This window comes from Daphnia pulex, chromosome 10 (assembly GCF_021134715.1).
Source record: "Daphnia pulex isolate KAP4 chromosome 10, ASM2113471v1".
Lineage (NCBI taxonomy): Eukaryota > Metazoa > Arthropoda > Branchiopoda > Diplostraca > Daphniidae > Daphnia > Daphnia pulex.
In genome coordinates, this window is record NC_060026.1 from 15,310,490 (window position 1) to 15,325,042 (window position 14,553).

At 43.3% G+C, this 14,553-nt stretch overlaps 3 protein-coding genes and 1 long non-coding RNA gene across 7 annotated transcripts; 3 read left to right on the forward strand and 1 right to left on the reverse strand.

The window, feature by feature from the left end:
• The first annotated feature begins 162 nt into the window (after positions 1-162).
• Positions 163-3,476, forward strand: LOC124205523 (serine--tRNA ligase, cytoplasmic-like). 2 transcript variants are annotated; one of them, XM_046602966.1, is made up of 11 exons: positions 174-476; positions 539-609; positions 680-931; positions 1,085-1,330; positions 1,393-1,557; positions 1,661-1,792; positions 1,866-2,087; positions 2,174-2,363; positions 2,740-2,837; positions 2,918-3,047; positions 3,115-3,476. In XM_046602966.1, exons 1-11 carry the CDS (start codon positions 341-343, stop codon positions 3,195-3,197), a joined length of 1,725 nt encoding a protein of 574 aa, XP_046458922.1. In that variant the 5' UTR covers positions 174-340; the 3' UTR covers positions 3,198-3,476. The 2 variants fall into 2 exon arrangements, with proteins under 2 accessions (XP_046458923.1, XP_046458922.1); XM_046602967.1 differs by lacking the exon at positions 680-931 and having other exon boundaries at positions 163-476.
• Positions 3,477-3,884: 408 nt separating this feature from the next.
• On the reverse strand, positions 3,885-8,550 carry LOC124205524 (one cut domain family member 3-like). The gene is made up of 3 exons (XM_046602968.1): positions 8,382-8,550; positions 5,474-5,870; positions 3,885-5,051 (listed from the first exon to the last, which is right to left on the reverse strand). The coding sequence occupies exons 1-3, from the start codon at positions 8,548-8,550 to the stop codon at positions 4,091-4,093; spliced, it is 1,527 nt and encodes a 508-aa protein (XP_046458924.1). The 3' UTR covers positions 3,885-4,090.
• LOC124205528 lies at positions 4,964-9,809 on the forward strand. Of its 3 annotated transcripts, none has more exons than XR_006879362.1 (6): positions 4,964-5,104; positions 5,287-6,120; positions 6,770-7,242; positions 7,336-7,423; positions 8,365-8,971; positions 9,049-9,809. It is a non-coding gene; the product is annotated as an uncharacterized LOC124205528 (long non-coding RNA). The 3 variants fall into 3 exon arrangements; XR_006879363.1 differs by having other exon boundaries at positions 4,972-5,104; positions 5,290-6,120; XR_006879364.1 differs by lacking the exons at positions 4,964-5,104; positions 5,287-6,120 and having other exon boundaries at positions 6,879-6,920; positions 7,067-7,242.
• Positions 9,810-12,184: 2,375 nt separating this feature from the next.
• LOC124205527 (proteasome assembly chaperone 2-like) lies at positions 12,185-14,197 on the forward strand. Its single transcript, XM_046602973.1, has 6 exons — positions 12,185-12,343; positions 13,164-13,329; positions 13,390-13,448; positions 13,516-13,694; positions 13,760-13,870; positions 13,938-14,197. Exons 1-6 carry the CDS (start codon positions 12,278-12,280, stop codon positions 14,134-14,136), a joined length of 780 nt encoding a protein of 259 aa, XP_046458929.1. The 5' UTR covers positions 12,185-12,277; the 3' UTR covers positions 14,137-14,197.
• Positions 14,198-14,553: the final 356 nt, after the last annotated feature.

The following is a 14,553-nucleotide window of genomic DNA, read 5'->3' on the forward strand; positions in this document are numbered from 1 at the left end:
CGTTCTTAAAGGTTAAACTTTATTTGTTGTTAAGTCCTTGATAGGAGGGACCTTAATAAACATCGTGATTAAAACGAATTGTAGCCAACTCTGGCCAACTCACGATTTTGAACGAAATTTCAGTGCCATCTAGTGCTCAAATGATCGACCGAGATAAGAGTTGCTGTTTAGCCCTTTTTACTTGTCCACGGGCCCTGTCACGCGTGGCCAAAAATTCCGCTGAATTGAGAGAAAGTAATACCGTTCTTCTTCCGCCGGTTGCGTCAGCCCGTTTATCGTTCTCTTTCTCAGCAGCTAAGATTGACTAGTGGCTTCATTTCCATTCAAACGAATCTAGAAAATGGTTCTCGACATCGATCTATTTCGTGCCGACAAGGGAGGCGATCCCGAAAAGATGAGGGAGAACCAAAGGAAAAGATACAAGGATGTAAAACTTGTAGACTTGATTGTTGAAAAGGACAACCAATGGAGGCAACGTATGTCTGAACATTTGAATCTCAATTGCATTACATTTTTCAGTGTTTCATTTGCATTGCAGTGCGATTCCAACTTGATCAGCTGAACAAGCTGAAGAACTCGGCCAGCAAGGAAATCGGAGAGAAGATGAAGGTAGTGCCCTTTTTTTGTTTTTGGCTCCTAAATTAAAATTGAGTGAAACGTTTTCACAAATGGTTTTCAGCTGGAACGGAAAAAACCTCCCACACCCAAAACTGAATCTCCAGAGGCCAAGAGCCCATTCCAAAATCTGTCCACTCCCCAAAATTTGGAAAATTTGAATTCCCACTTGCAATCTCATAGCTATATTGATGGATACACTCCAAGTTATTTGGATTTACTTGTACACGGTTCAGTGCCTAAACCAGTGCTTTCCAGCTATCCACACATAAATCGCTGGTACAATCACATCATTGCGATTGAAAGTTCTATCCAGGTAAACTGGCTATGCCTACTTACTGGATTTGAATGTTGAAGCATGAGTCGGTCCCCTCACAGTCTTTCCCATTGTAATAGCATGTCTCCCTGTGTGTCTTCAAAATTCATTACTGAGATTTCGTTTTAAAAAAATCTTTTCTTTCATTTACAGAAAAAGGAACCTGTTGGTGATGATGTTCTCCCCGATGGACTTGAAGAAATCATGGCCTCCATGAGCCTTACTGGTGAGCAGTTGAAACCACTCACCGTCAACCAAATCAAGAAAGTCAGCTCAATGATGGATAAAGCCATTGTCGAAGCCAACAAGAAACTTGATGACACCGAGAAAGAGAGGAATGCTGGTCTGAGAGAGATGGGAAATCATCTCCATCCTTCTTGCCACGTTAGCGATAATGAGGTGTGCCCCGTTTTGCTGTTTTCGATGGTTGGACTTGGTTAACATGTTATACTGTGTTGCAGGACGAAAATGTGGTTGAGCGGACGTTTGGCGATTGCGCTTCCCGCAAGAAATACTCGCATGTCGACCTCATCCATATGGTTGAGGGCATGGATGCCGAGCGAGGTACCGTGACTGCCGGTGGTCGAGGCTACTACCTTCTCGGTCCCATGGTTTTCTTGGAGCAGGTATGAAACACGATAACACCGTGACATTAATGATGGATCATAACCACCACCACCACCCTGAAAATCAAACATTTTTTTTTGTCATGCTCCACATCTGTTCTAGGCTCTGATCCAGCTGGCACTGCGAATTCTCCAAACCAAGAGTTACATCGCCATGGGAACGCCCTTTTTCATGCGCAAAGATATTATGCAGGATGTCGCCCAACTTTCTCAGTTCGACGACGAACTCTACAAGGTTTTCCTTTCCCACCCATTTGTCATTTGTCACTTTTTTCCAGAATTTACAACTAATTGTACAATGTTGACAGGTGATTGGCAAAGGCAGTGAAAAGGCGGAGGACAAGGAGGTGGATGAAAAGTACTTGATCGCCACTTCTGAGCAGCCAATCGCCGCTTTCCATCGCGACGAGTGGATGAAAGAGTCGGAGTTGCCCAAACGCTACGCCGGAATCTCGACTTGCTTCCGCCAGGAAGTGGGTTCTCACGGGCGCGATACCCGCGGCATCTTCCGCGTCCATCAATTCCAAAAGGTATACCTTCGACTTTCCCACAGAGTTTCTTCTACTGTCATAGGGGACGAATGAATATGAAATTTTTGTTTGCCGTCTCCAACCAGGTGGAGCAATTTTGCATCACGTCGCCACACGACAACTTGTCGTGGCAGATGATGGACGAAATGATTGGCAACGCCGAGGCTTTTTACCAGGCCCTCAACATCCCCTACAGGATTGTCAACATCGTTTCGGGAGCGTTGAACAACGCTGCAGCCAAGAAACTCGATCTGGAAGCTTGGTTTCCAGGCTCGGGTAATAATTCTTGTCCCTGTCACATCGTCCTTTCATCTTATTTTTAAGTAGAAAATTATATTATCGTGCGTGTGTCAGCTCCGGTTGATGACCGATTACTAAAGCGGAATGCTTCGTTTCTCCCACCACCACCACCTCACCCCGAGGCTCTTTTTTGAGAAAAATTTCAACTTAGCGGTGAAAGAATTAAGCCAATCGTGACTGGGTTTCCCTTCTTTTCATTCTTTTTGATAGTCACGATAACAATGGTTAATAGGGTGACGTGCTGTTGTGAACAATCTCGACGAGGCCACGCCCAGTTATAAGATTATTTCTTTTCAAAAAGAAATTTTGTTCTTTTTTATTTATCGGAGAATTGTTTCGTGTTATGGTTCAGGTGCTTTCCGCGAATTGGTCTCGTGCTCAAACTGCCTGGATTATCAGTCACGCCGCTTGCTCATTCGCTACGGCCAGACTAAGAAAATGAACGCCACGGTGAGGTTATTTTAAAACTGTTTCCTCTTGTGTGTTTCGTGATTGGATTTATTTGATTTTATTTTCAAAAAAAATTGCAGACGGACTACGTTCACATGCTGAACGCCACCATGTGCGCCACCACTCGCGTGATTTGCGCCATCCTCGAGCTGAACCAAACGGAGACGGGAATTATTATTCCCGAAGTGCTCAAGCCCTTCATGCCTCCCGGTATTCATCCAATTAGGCTGGTGGTTATTGTCTACGTCAACTCACGAAAATTTTGTTTTATTTACAGCGTACGCTGAAGAGATCCCGTTCACGAAACCGGCGCCCATCGACGAATTGGAATTGAAGAAGCAACAACAGAAGAAAAAGTAAACACGAAACCGGCAGGAAATCGCAAGAAAAGAAAACTGGAATGAATACCGTTTCCCCCGATAATATCGCCCACGACTACTCGTTTTTCTTTATTATTTGTTTGAAACCATTTTGTTTTGTATTTTTCTTCTTTCGCTGCGGGGGGAGAAGGATAATATACTACTATCTTCTTACCCCTTTTAATATTCAACTCCCTCCCGTTAGTTGAAAAACACAAAATAAAAAAAGGACCAAACAAATAAATAAAAAGGAAACAATTAATGATGGCGATAAATTGAATTTGTTTGTTGTTTTTTCTTCCTATTTATTTTTGTAAAACACACACACACATACACGGTGAAATGGTTAAACGAGTGGGTCAGATACTAAAAAAAAAAAAGATTTAAATTAAATAATAATAAAAAAAAAAGTAAAAAAATGGCCCAGAAAAAATTACACAGGAAGGGAGAAAGGCACATTTTCGTATGGACAGTCTCTGAACATGATCACACACTTTTGGGGTTATTTTTTTTTTATTCTTTCTCTCTTACAGGATCACGACACGTCCTGGAGGGGCATTACTTCAGAAAAAGATCAAGTGGATTGCTGCTGCTGCTGCTGACCTTTTACATTCGCTGCTGCTGCAACAACCTCATTTTTTTATTTCTTACTCATCGCATTTTCACGTGAGTTTCTTTTTTTAAACTCTTTACACTCACTTGAAGGTAGGAAAAAAATTGAGCCGTAAGCGAAATAGGAAGAAAAATTTTGATGAAAAAGAAATTTTCAAAAAAAACATCCACCTGCGAATTTCTTCAACCAGGTGAATGTACGTACATATCAAAAAGTCACACAGTAATAAGAAAAATTCCGTCCGATTAAATGACACAAAAATTGTCCATTTTCTTTTTTAATTATTGGAAGGCGTAGTAGAAGACGATGGCCAGGACGACGCCCAGTCCGATGATGCCCAGGATGACCCAGAGGACCACGACATTGCCTTTGCAGCAGGCGTTGTAGCTGAAGGGTTTGGCGGCGCTGCTGGTCCTGGACGCCGTTTTGGAGGCCACGTCTGACGGCGGGATCTTGGGTGGCAGAGGAGGAGCGTCGTGCCTGACTGGCAAGGGTTCCGGCTGTCCGTTTTTGCCGTTGACCACCAATGGGCGTCCTTGTCTCTGCATGGTGGCCATCTGGGACGGCGCTGGCATCGGTGGAAGCGACCCGGGTCCTCCGCCGGATCGTCCTTGCTGTCGTGTCCTCCGTCCGCCCAGGGAGGACGCTGGCGGACCGTGAATCATGGACGACGGGGCCGTTGTCATCATGACGAAATGTGTCGGCTGCTCGTGACTGGGCAGCGGTGGCATCAGGAACTGGTGGTGACCACCACCATGGCCCGGATGCGGTAGAGTTCCGTATATGGGCCCGTGGTGCGGAGGCGGCGGCGGCGGCATGATGGCCGGCAGCGGAGTGGCCATGGCCATTTCGTGGATCGACGCCGCCCTTTTCATGGACATGCTGCTGTAAAGCGGCTGCGGGTAAGCCGCAATCGTCCCGTGGGGCGTCTGGTAATGAGCAATCGGCATTTGGTGGTGAGCCGGATGGATTCCGGATCCGTGAACTGGACAAGGCTCTCCATTCCATGTCGGATTTCCAGCCGCCGCTGCTGCTGCTGCGGCGTGAAGTTGAGCTGGATGCGGCATCATCCCTGGATGCATTCCGACGACACCGTAAATGCCTCCGGCGGCCGCCAAGACCGGATTGTAACCGGCCTGTTGTTGCTGCTGAACCAGGTGATGTTGCTGAAGCGGAGTCAACAAGGGCATCGACTGCATCGAGCGCAATGTCCCACTAGTTCCAGGCCGGCTTGGCTGCATTCTACAACAACCAGAAAATGAAATTTTTATTTTTCAAGTTCAACTTTTAATCCGGTACAACTGGTTTGTTTCTTTTCCTTTTTTAAAAAATAAAAAATGCTTGGGGGGTCGATAACGCAACACTCGAATGACGAGTCCATTTGTTACATTTCAAATGCAACGGGGAAAAGAAACAAATCTGTGGACCGTTTCAATTCCGTAACTGAAATAATCTTGTACGATTTCATATCCGCCAGCAGGTTTTGCACGGTCCAGCGCTACTTGTGCTCATCCAACCTGATTGAACAAACAAACCCAACAAACGTCCACCAGGAAAATCTGATGGCCAAGTCTGCAAAAAGCTGTGCGTGTGTCTGTGTTTATGGACAATCCAGTTGGATCCGGAAGACACGTTTTGAAATGAAGAAAAAAAGGGATATTTACCTCTCGGCGTCTGTTTCCGTTTCGCTGCTCGATCCGGTCGTTGTTTCCTGGCTGGAACGCGATGGGCGAGCCGAGGAGGAATTGCGGTTAGCCCCGCCGGGTCCTCCTCCTTCTGCTGCCGACGACGACGATGCGGCTGCCATTCCGGTGTGGTTGCTGGTTCCTGTCGATGAAGAAGTCGAGGCTTTCTTATGAGCGCCACCACCAGTGGCGGGCCCTCGGGCGCTGGTTGCACCTGCGTGATCGCGCATCATCCTCTTCTTGCCCGCCTGTTGTTGCTGGCCTCCTCCTCCTCCAAGCTGCCGTCCATCTTCCATCGCTGCCGCCGCAGAGCGGGCTGACCGTGAACCCAAACTCGGGTGAGAAAAGCGATCGGAGCTCGATGACGGTACACCTTCTGTCATCACCAACAACAACAACAACAACATTCATTCGTTATTTTTCTATTTTCTATTCGGCAACAGCTGGAAGAATGCGGACAACTCCATTCACCGGCGGGAGATTGGAAAACAATTTGGAACGAGCCGAGTCAGCCGCCACATGTCGGCACAAGTGACGACATTGCGGTTCACTGTCCGTCCAACAACAACAACAAAATGGCGCATTTTTCATCCGGAGGATTTTTACGATCTCATCTTCTTGTCGAGGTAAAAAAAAAATTCAATTTGGATTTCTTGTTTTTTGTTGGTGGTGGAATTCACGCTCGAGTTGAATCTTTGCCGATCGGATCCATCGAGCGATGGAATGTGTGGGGGGGAGTAGACAGGCCGCGTTTCGAGATAAGTATCTCGGCGTGAAGTGGAACGTTTTCCAAAGCCAATAGGAGAAGAAGAAAAGATTAGATTTTATATGGACCCTGGTGGTTGGAAATTGAAGCGTGAAAATGCCGCCCAGTTAGAAACAAGTCAAACACAATTCGATAAATTATTATTTTAAAGCTCATCGATTTTATTCTCCTATTGGGAAATTTGTTCTTTTTCTTGTTTTAAAATTGTAAATTTTCTTTTTTGGTAGTTTTGAAATTCTTCCCCCCTCTCCTCGTAAACTTGAGCTCCCCCCTTTTTATGCCCGTCAGCAACATTCCTCTTCAGTTTTTCCAGGTGTATCCATTTGTAAAAGATATCCCCCCCCCTCTCCTCCATACAGACTTTTTCCATTTTCTCCCAGGTAGGGGGTCCTCCACACAAACTTTCTACTTGAACTTTTTGTGTCTTGTTATTTTTCCTTCTACTATCGAATTTTTAAAAAATGCATTCTAACTCTCTAACCCCCTTTTTTTTGTACCTTCTTTTCCAGGCGTATAATATTTTGTGTACGTGTGAGTCTCTATGGAACCTCATCATCATCATCCGACTGGCCCAGAGGAAAAACATTTGGACTTTTTTGTTTTTTGTTTCTCCGCACTGTTGGCAGATAACAAGCAAAAAAAAAGTTTCAACAAGAAAAGGTAAAGTTGGAAATTATAGACCCTGGACACTGGGCAAATTTTTTGTTGAGGGTGGGGGAATGAGAAGGAGGCGAATTGTCATTGTCATCCCGCCTCCCTTCCACGAAAAGGAAAACTAATCATTTGAGTCTCTTGTTATCCTCCAGGCCATCCATCCATCAACCGATGGACTTTTTGTGAATGTCCGTCAGGTGCCAATGTCGACCGATACGATAAAAAACTATCTAGTCCATTTGAAAAACAACAAAACTGTTTGAAAGTGAGGGGGGATTCCGGTTTGATAGCGATCCAGCTCCGGAATGTTGTTATTCCGTTTTCACAGGTGAAGGAGATTGAACGAACAAATGTCCTCCTACATTTCCCGTCTTCTTTTCAATTTTAAAAACCCATAAAAATATTTTGTTTTTTCTCACAGGTTTCTTCTTCCTTTTGGAAAAAGCGAAAGTCACGTGATAACCGATTCTCCCACACAGCCGGTAACTAAGGAAAAAAGAAGCCGCAAGGTATAAAAATAAATTTTTGTTTCCTCTATCTCTCTTCACGTGTAACTTATATACAGCCATATGCAAAATAGCCCCCAAGGGATGTTAGGAGCAAGGTTCTTCTTCTTCTTCTTCTCATCTTCACAGTTTGTCTGTTTTTACACGTCGGCGCTTCTTTTTAGGAAAAGCGAGATGAGCCGACATCGAGTCCGTCAAGGAAATTTTTAGTTTCTGTACGCTGCGCGTATTAACATAATCCCCGGCGCGTGAAAAAAGCTCATGTGCAGTCCGCAGAGCATCAACGTGTAACTCGATGCTCCTTTCTCAAGTTCAAGGCCGGTCTAGTGTGTTCGTTTTTTCTGACGTCTGATATTCCGATTGCGTTTTCTTCTTCTACTCTCTCGAAAAAATGTAGAAAAATGGTAATCGAGCGACCACTATATACCGGACTCTGTGGGATTCCGTCCGCCCCCACACGACACAATATCCCCCCCTTTTTTTAAATTTTTACGATCCCAGTTCTTACGTGTGCCGCTTTTGGGTTTTTTTTTAAAGAAGAATTCTTCCAAGGTTGAATAAATTAGCGTTTAAATGAAGAAAAAAAATCACGTCTTTGCCGATGGGGGAGAATGTCTGAAGGTGCGCATAGTATTTCTCCATATTTTCTATCCCCCCCACTCGGGATAATTCACGTCAATCTTTAAAATAGTCGAATAACAAACAAAAGAAGAACAAGAACAAAAGTGGCTGGTTTTTTCTCAAGGATAAAAAAAGGTAAAAAGAACCAGTTCTCTAGAGAGTGAGATATAAAAGGGCATGTACGAAATAATCCCAGTGCACATTATTAACGCTGGCGGAGGTCTATAACGAGAAACAATTGAGGCAAGAGGGGGGCAAACCGATTTTTTGTTTGAACTTTGTGTGTCATGGCACTGATTTTTCGTTCGGTTATATTATTTTAGGAAAGAGAAGACAATACCTGGATATCTTTCGTGGAAATTGGACTGACTATTGGCGCTGTGCTGGTAATTGAAATCTCGGTGTTGCCAGGCCAGAGGCGTGCGTGAATCCAAGTCGACACGATCGTTGGAACTGCTCTGGCGGGAGCGTTCGCGCTCACGTTCACGACGATCCATTCGCCGTTCCATTCACGACCGCCGATTTGAAGGAGGAAAAAAACACGCACACACACAAGGTACACTTACACACACACGGATAATAATGGAATTTTCAAACTCTCTGTGGGAAGATGGGTGAAGGTGAACAAACCAACAATGTTTGTTTCTCTCTAATTCTTTTTCTCACATCCGCACCGGACCGGAACTACGGCCGGATTGAATAGAAAGGAAATATAACCCCCCTACGCCACTATTTGTTGGGCTTCACTTGGGAGTAGAAAAACCGGTTTTGTGTGTGTGTGGTTCTTTAAGAAAATCTTTTTTGATGAGTTGTGAAAAAGATAAAAATGACACGGTGCGGAGTAAAGGAGAGAGAGGTCCGTTCGGATCCGCTTCACAGTGTCGACTGGCCTGCGCGTAGCCGAGTCACTTTGGCTTTACCTTGTCTTTGGTAAAAGAATTCCTTCGCCTTTTCTTGTACACATTTCCCACCAAGTTCTTATTCTTTTCTTTTCTTTTCTTTTCCAGGTATAAAAACGGGCGAAGAAGATGGCCGCCGCCGCCGTACACATTTTGTGTGTGTTCTTCCCTCTGGCAGAATTCATGTCCCTACCCTTTTCCCTGCTCAAGTCATCGACCTATGTAATGTCTAGTATACCTTCCTTCCTTCTTCTTCTTCTTCTTCTTATTCGGTTCTTCTTCTTCTTCTCCTTTTTGCGCCGCCCGCCATTGGAGTGTGGGACCAAATTCTCCGTTGCATTTTTACCTGGTGGTGGAAGAGGTAGGGAAGGAAGTTGTTTTTTTTTTTTCTTCTAGGAGCATTCAATAATTTGAATAGCTCCTATATAGCTAAGGCCATTTGGCTTGGAGATGAGATGGTAGAACACACACACCGAAATATAGACAATCACACGGTCTATGCGATATATCTATGAGCTCGCACAATGTGTATGTACCGGTGTATCTACTTCCCGGCTGGGTTACTCCCGACAAACAATTACCGAATCTGGGTGACGGTTTATTTGGCTAACAATTGGGTGCCGTTGTTGTTGTTGTTGTTGTTGGCTGTTGGCTGTCCCATTTGCTATTATTCAGATGACATAATACGATGAGCAGACCTTTTTTTTGTGTGTGTGTCGTGCAGTCGTCACGAGCCGCATAAGAAAAAATTGCTCACCTGGAAATAAAGATGAAGAAATGATTCTTTCGGGATTTGATGATAATAATGCACGTAACGTTCGCTTTGATGTTGCCTTTTAACGAGATGAGAAAACAGTTTTTCTTTTGGGGGGGGGGGGGGGGCAAACATTGTCCGGGGTGTAAATTACCCGTGAAAGTCTATAGATCTTTTTATTTTTTGTTATAAATATTTGCGTGATTGATTGGGTTATCAAATGATTTTTTTTTTCCTTTTTTTAAAAGAACCGCGCATTTTTCTTTTGATAAGACAGAAAAGTTGCAATTTCGGGTGGATGCGGTTTTTTGGTTTTTTTATTATTATTACGTCCAATAGGAGGCCTCCACCGCGTTAACAGCAACACCTGGAGGCGAGTTCCATACTTGAATTTAAACATCTCTCAGAAGGAGCTGGCGCCCCACCCACCCACCAACTGGTCAGCTTATACACTTCTATAACCAAAATAAGAAAAATGTTTCATATGTTTTTAATTCCTTCTCGTTTGGGTTAGGTGACGTCTGGCTAATTTCCGCCCAATTTTCATTGCCCAGCCAAACTCCTTCCCATTTTCCATACAATACCCAAGTTAATAACGTTCTTTTTATTATTTTTATTTCGCCTTGGGTGCGGTATTTTTTCGGTCGGCAGTCACGGGAAGTGGCAATAATCCAGAAGGAAAGGGAGAATTATTCCCTTTTAATATTTCTTTTTTATAATATCACGATCATCAGAATGTTTTTACAAGGCGCGATCCATCATTAGAGTGACGTAAGGACTTGGGCGAGCTGCTGAACTGTGGTGGTGCGTGAAGAAAAGATGGGAGCGGCCCCACGTAATAATCACGAATTTTTTTCAATTCTCCCGGCACCGGTGTGTAATGTTTGTTTGACCATCAAAAGTCTCACACACACGTTGAATGGGAAAAACGTAAAAAAAAAAGAAAAAGAAAATTTCATGGTCAAATGGCCACACTGAAAAAAAAGTTGTTGATTTTCTTCTCAAACAAATTCACTTTTTTACACACGTAATTTTGTTTTGGTGATTTTTGTTTTTCTCTACCTCCCAGCCATCGTATTAGATATAGTGGGAAGAAAAGTGATGATTTTAACGGACAGTCTCTTCTTCAAACTGTCGGGAAAATTTTTCATCGGTTAAAAAAATTTTAAAAAGTGTTCCGTCATGCGGATCATTCCGCGCGGATGAGGAAATATATATCTATGATCTGTACACAACATCCAACGGTTATTTCCGTCGGTATTTTTTTTTTTCGCGACTCGGATTAGCCAAGTTCAACCACCCGAGATGGAGGAGGAGGGCATCACAGTAATGTTGTTGTTGTTGCGGACATCTTAAGAGCACAATGAGACGATAGGAATTGGACGCCAAAGAAGTAGGACGACACGGAAACTGGAGTTGGTTGAAGAGAAGATTTACCTGCTGCTGTGCTGCTGGGAGGTTTTAAAAACGTAACAACAGTCATTCACGTGTACACATAGGCAGTGGGTAGTATATCTAACTGTCAGTTGCGAGGGGAGCCAAATGGGATGGATCAGCAGAGCACGTCGGATAACCGACATATTTCATCTTTTTGATGTTGTTGCACACGCCACGGTATATATAGGAAAAATGCCGGCCGGATAGCGGTCGGCAGATGAGCTCAGTATCGTACCTCATCACATTGCGGTGGAAGATTCACCTCATTATACACAAGCGCCGTACCCTACATATGGTTAGCCATAATATTATTATTAGCAGGGCTGCTGAGATGCAGCGAAATCTTTTTTGATTGATCGCTGAGCGCGCTGGTTGCTCACGAGATTATTTCGTCTTTTTTAAAATCAGCCCGCGCTCCGTTTCTCATCGTCGGTTGAATTTCACGTGAACCGCAAAGTCGTTGCAGCGCGGAGAAATTTGTTTTGGGGAATTTTTGCAAGTTTAGGCGCATAAAAATCTTTCACAAAATCATTTGAACTATTTTGCTTTGTCATTGGTAAATGGGACTGAAAAATAAAAAGAGAAAAACGGAAAATTCTTATCTCATTGTGTCGGGGGGTAATATTTCATTTTGTTTTTGAAGGGAGAATGAGAGAGAGGAACCCTAACCTACATGTTCTGTTTTTACCCAACAATACAATTGTGGGAGGAGGAGGAGGAGGGCAGAGACCGTGATGACATGACAGGTGGATTTCATTTTTAGTTTATTTTTTTATTTTTTTTCCAAATTTATTTCTTTTTTTTTATGACCACCCACCCACTTATTCCAAGGAGGGAGGAAAGTCGCTAGGAGAGAGAATTATGTTTGTTTAATTGCTGTAATTTTAGAAATTCCTTCTTCAACCGACTAGAAACTCGCTGAACCCGATCATTCAGTTATTCAGTTATACCCCATTCACGCAAATGTCGTATCAACAAGGCAACTACGGGAGAGATTAATTGAGTTATAAGCCACCTAGCGGTGGAAATTGAAACTGGGGTGACGTCGGTAAAAATACAGCAGACGCTTTTTGCAAAGATTCCGCCAGTCATTTGTGGCTTTCAAGTTTACCAAGTTTAACACGTTTGCAATCCGTGGTCAAGAAAATGTTTGTCTTTCTGAAGAATAAATCACTGGAATGGTCTTCACTTCAAGATTACACCTTCATATTGGTAATTTCGTGCAAGGTGGATTGATTAAAGGCAGATCTCGAACTCGGCCGAAAAATTCGAACAGGGGAATTGCGTATTGGAAAGACGAGTGATTCATGTCAAAGCAGTTACGACATTGACTTAAATTTTTAGTGGGTAAATTGCATTCAGGGAACAACAATGTTATTTTCTTAATCGATAGACTTGAATAACTGGAAAGAATTATTATTTTTGAAGTAAAAATCGAGTTTGAAAAAAGGAGCCACCTGGCGGCCATTATTAGAATTGTGATAAGAGAACTGTCAAAAGTACAACTTAACTCAATTTCACTAAATGCGTAAAGTAAACTAAAATTTCCGCATACAAACTTGCTAGTCAAACGTAGTGAATGATTCGTGAAAAATTATTCCTTTCAAACCCGTCACCCAAATGACATGCTCCAAAAGTGCTAGTCTCTCAGCTGGGTATGTGGCGCGTACCTGTAATCCTGCTTCTGGGAGGCTTGGTGTAGTGGATGGCTTGAGGCTGGGAGTCCTGCTGGATCGTCGCTTGCGTTGAACAGGTGTCCGCACTAAGCTTGGCATCAACATGGATCGGTTGGAGTAATCCGGCAGATCCAGGTTATCTAAGGAGGAGCGAATCGGGCCAGGAGGGAAACCGAGCAGCCAAAAGTTCCCGTGTCGGGCAGTAGTGGGATCGCGCCCGTGAGTAGGCGCCTTTCAGTAGCCCAGCCAATAAAGTCACACCTACATCTTTTTTCGTCTTTTTTCTAATTGAATTTCATAGTTTGAGTATTTTTTGGATTTTATTGCATCATTAAATTGGTTTTCTGATTTTTCAGCCGGCCGTTTCAGTCGGCAACATCGGCCAGCTCTCGGTGGACTTGCTCATCAGCTCCCTGCACTGTGACAAGCTAGCCAAATTGGATCACCCCGTATTCGTACCCGTAGTTGGCAGTGATCCTTATGATGAAATACGGGAACAAGGCCTCATGACAGCAGCAGAATGTAATTTAATTGATATTAAATTTTTGACTGAATGGCATCTAATTTTCGCTAAAATTTCAGTATACATCAGCAAAGAAAAGAAACTGGTTATTCTACAGATTCGTGGTCTTTTGATTAAGGTAACTCATTGAAATTATTATTAATGTAAAGGTTTTAACCAGCTAATTCATTTATTACTCCCAAAAGGAATTTTGTGCCGATTTCTTGTCCCAGTTAGTGGACTGGATCAAGAAATGCGCTTTTGTCAAGACTATTCTGCTGTCCAGCCTCCACAACTACGAACGAGTTGATTCCCAACTCACCGGATCTCCATTCCGCTACACTGTGACTTCAGCTGTCAACTCGTCTATTGAAAACGAATTAAAGTAAATTGCGGAGAGATAAAATCAAGATCAATAATTGTATTCTAAAAGTATTGATTGAACTATAGGACTCTGCAGTGGCCTGCCCTGGAGACCCGACGTTCGGTTTGGAAGGAAGGCAATGAAGATATCCTTTTCTTCCCCGGTGGAGGATATACTAGTCTTCTGAATAAATTATGGTAGACGTGTTTATTCAATCCGTTTCGATTACGTTTTATAACTGAAGTTTTCCCTTTTATTCTGCAGTGGCGAAATGAATGTCCCTCTGGTAACTCTTCTTATATTTTGCGCCGAGGGTGACAATATACCGGGAGTTTTGCTGGTGACGGGTCATTTCAACCGGTGGCTAAACTTCGTACCAATGGCCAATGATGCCCCGGGCTGGAAATTCCCAGCGTCTTGGAAATTATTCTTTGGTGCACCAGCTCCCATGACCATGTATTGATTGATCAAAAAAAAATAATGATTGGCAAAGGAAAAGATAATAAAATCGAGTGATTGGTGAATTTCAATTAATTTAATCTTTTGGTTATTCGACGTGCTTGTTATGGAGCTGTTAGTCCAACCCCCAGGTCTCGTAACTGTCAGTTATACGTTAATAATAATAAAAAAAGGTACAGAGAAAGTGTTATGGAATTGCGATGCGGACGTTGGTTGGTGGGCGATTGCGTCATTGACTTATTGTGATGATCTTTTCCTTCAATTCTGCAGAAAGGAAAGAACGGCTGTTAAAGATAAGACATACGAGTTTCACGACTAGTTTGAGATTATAGCCTGTACCTTTAGAACGGACAAAAATCTTATAATTCAAACATGCATTTAGATTCCATTCATACTGCCGTGCAGAAATAAATATTATGTT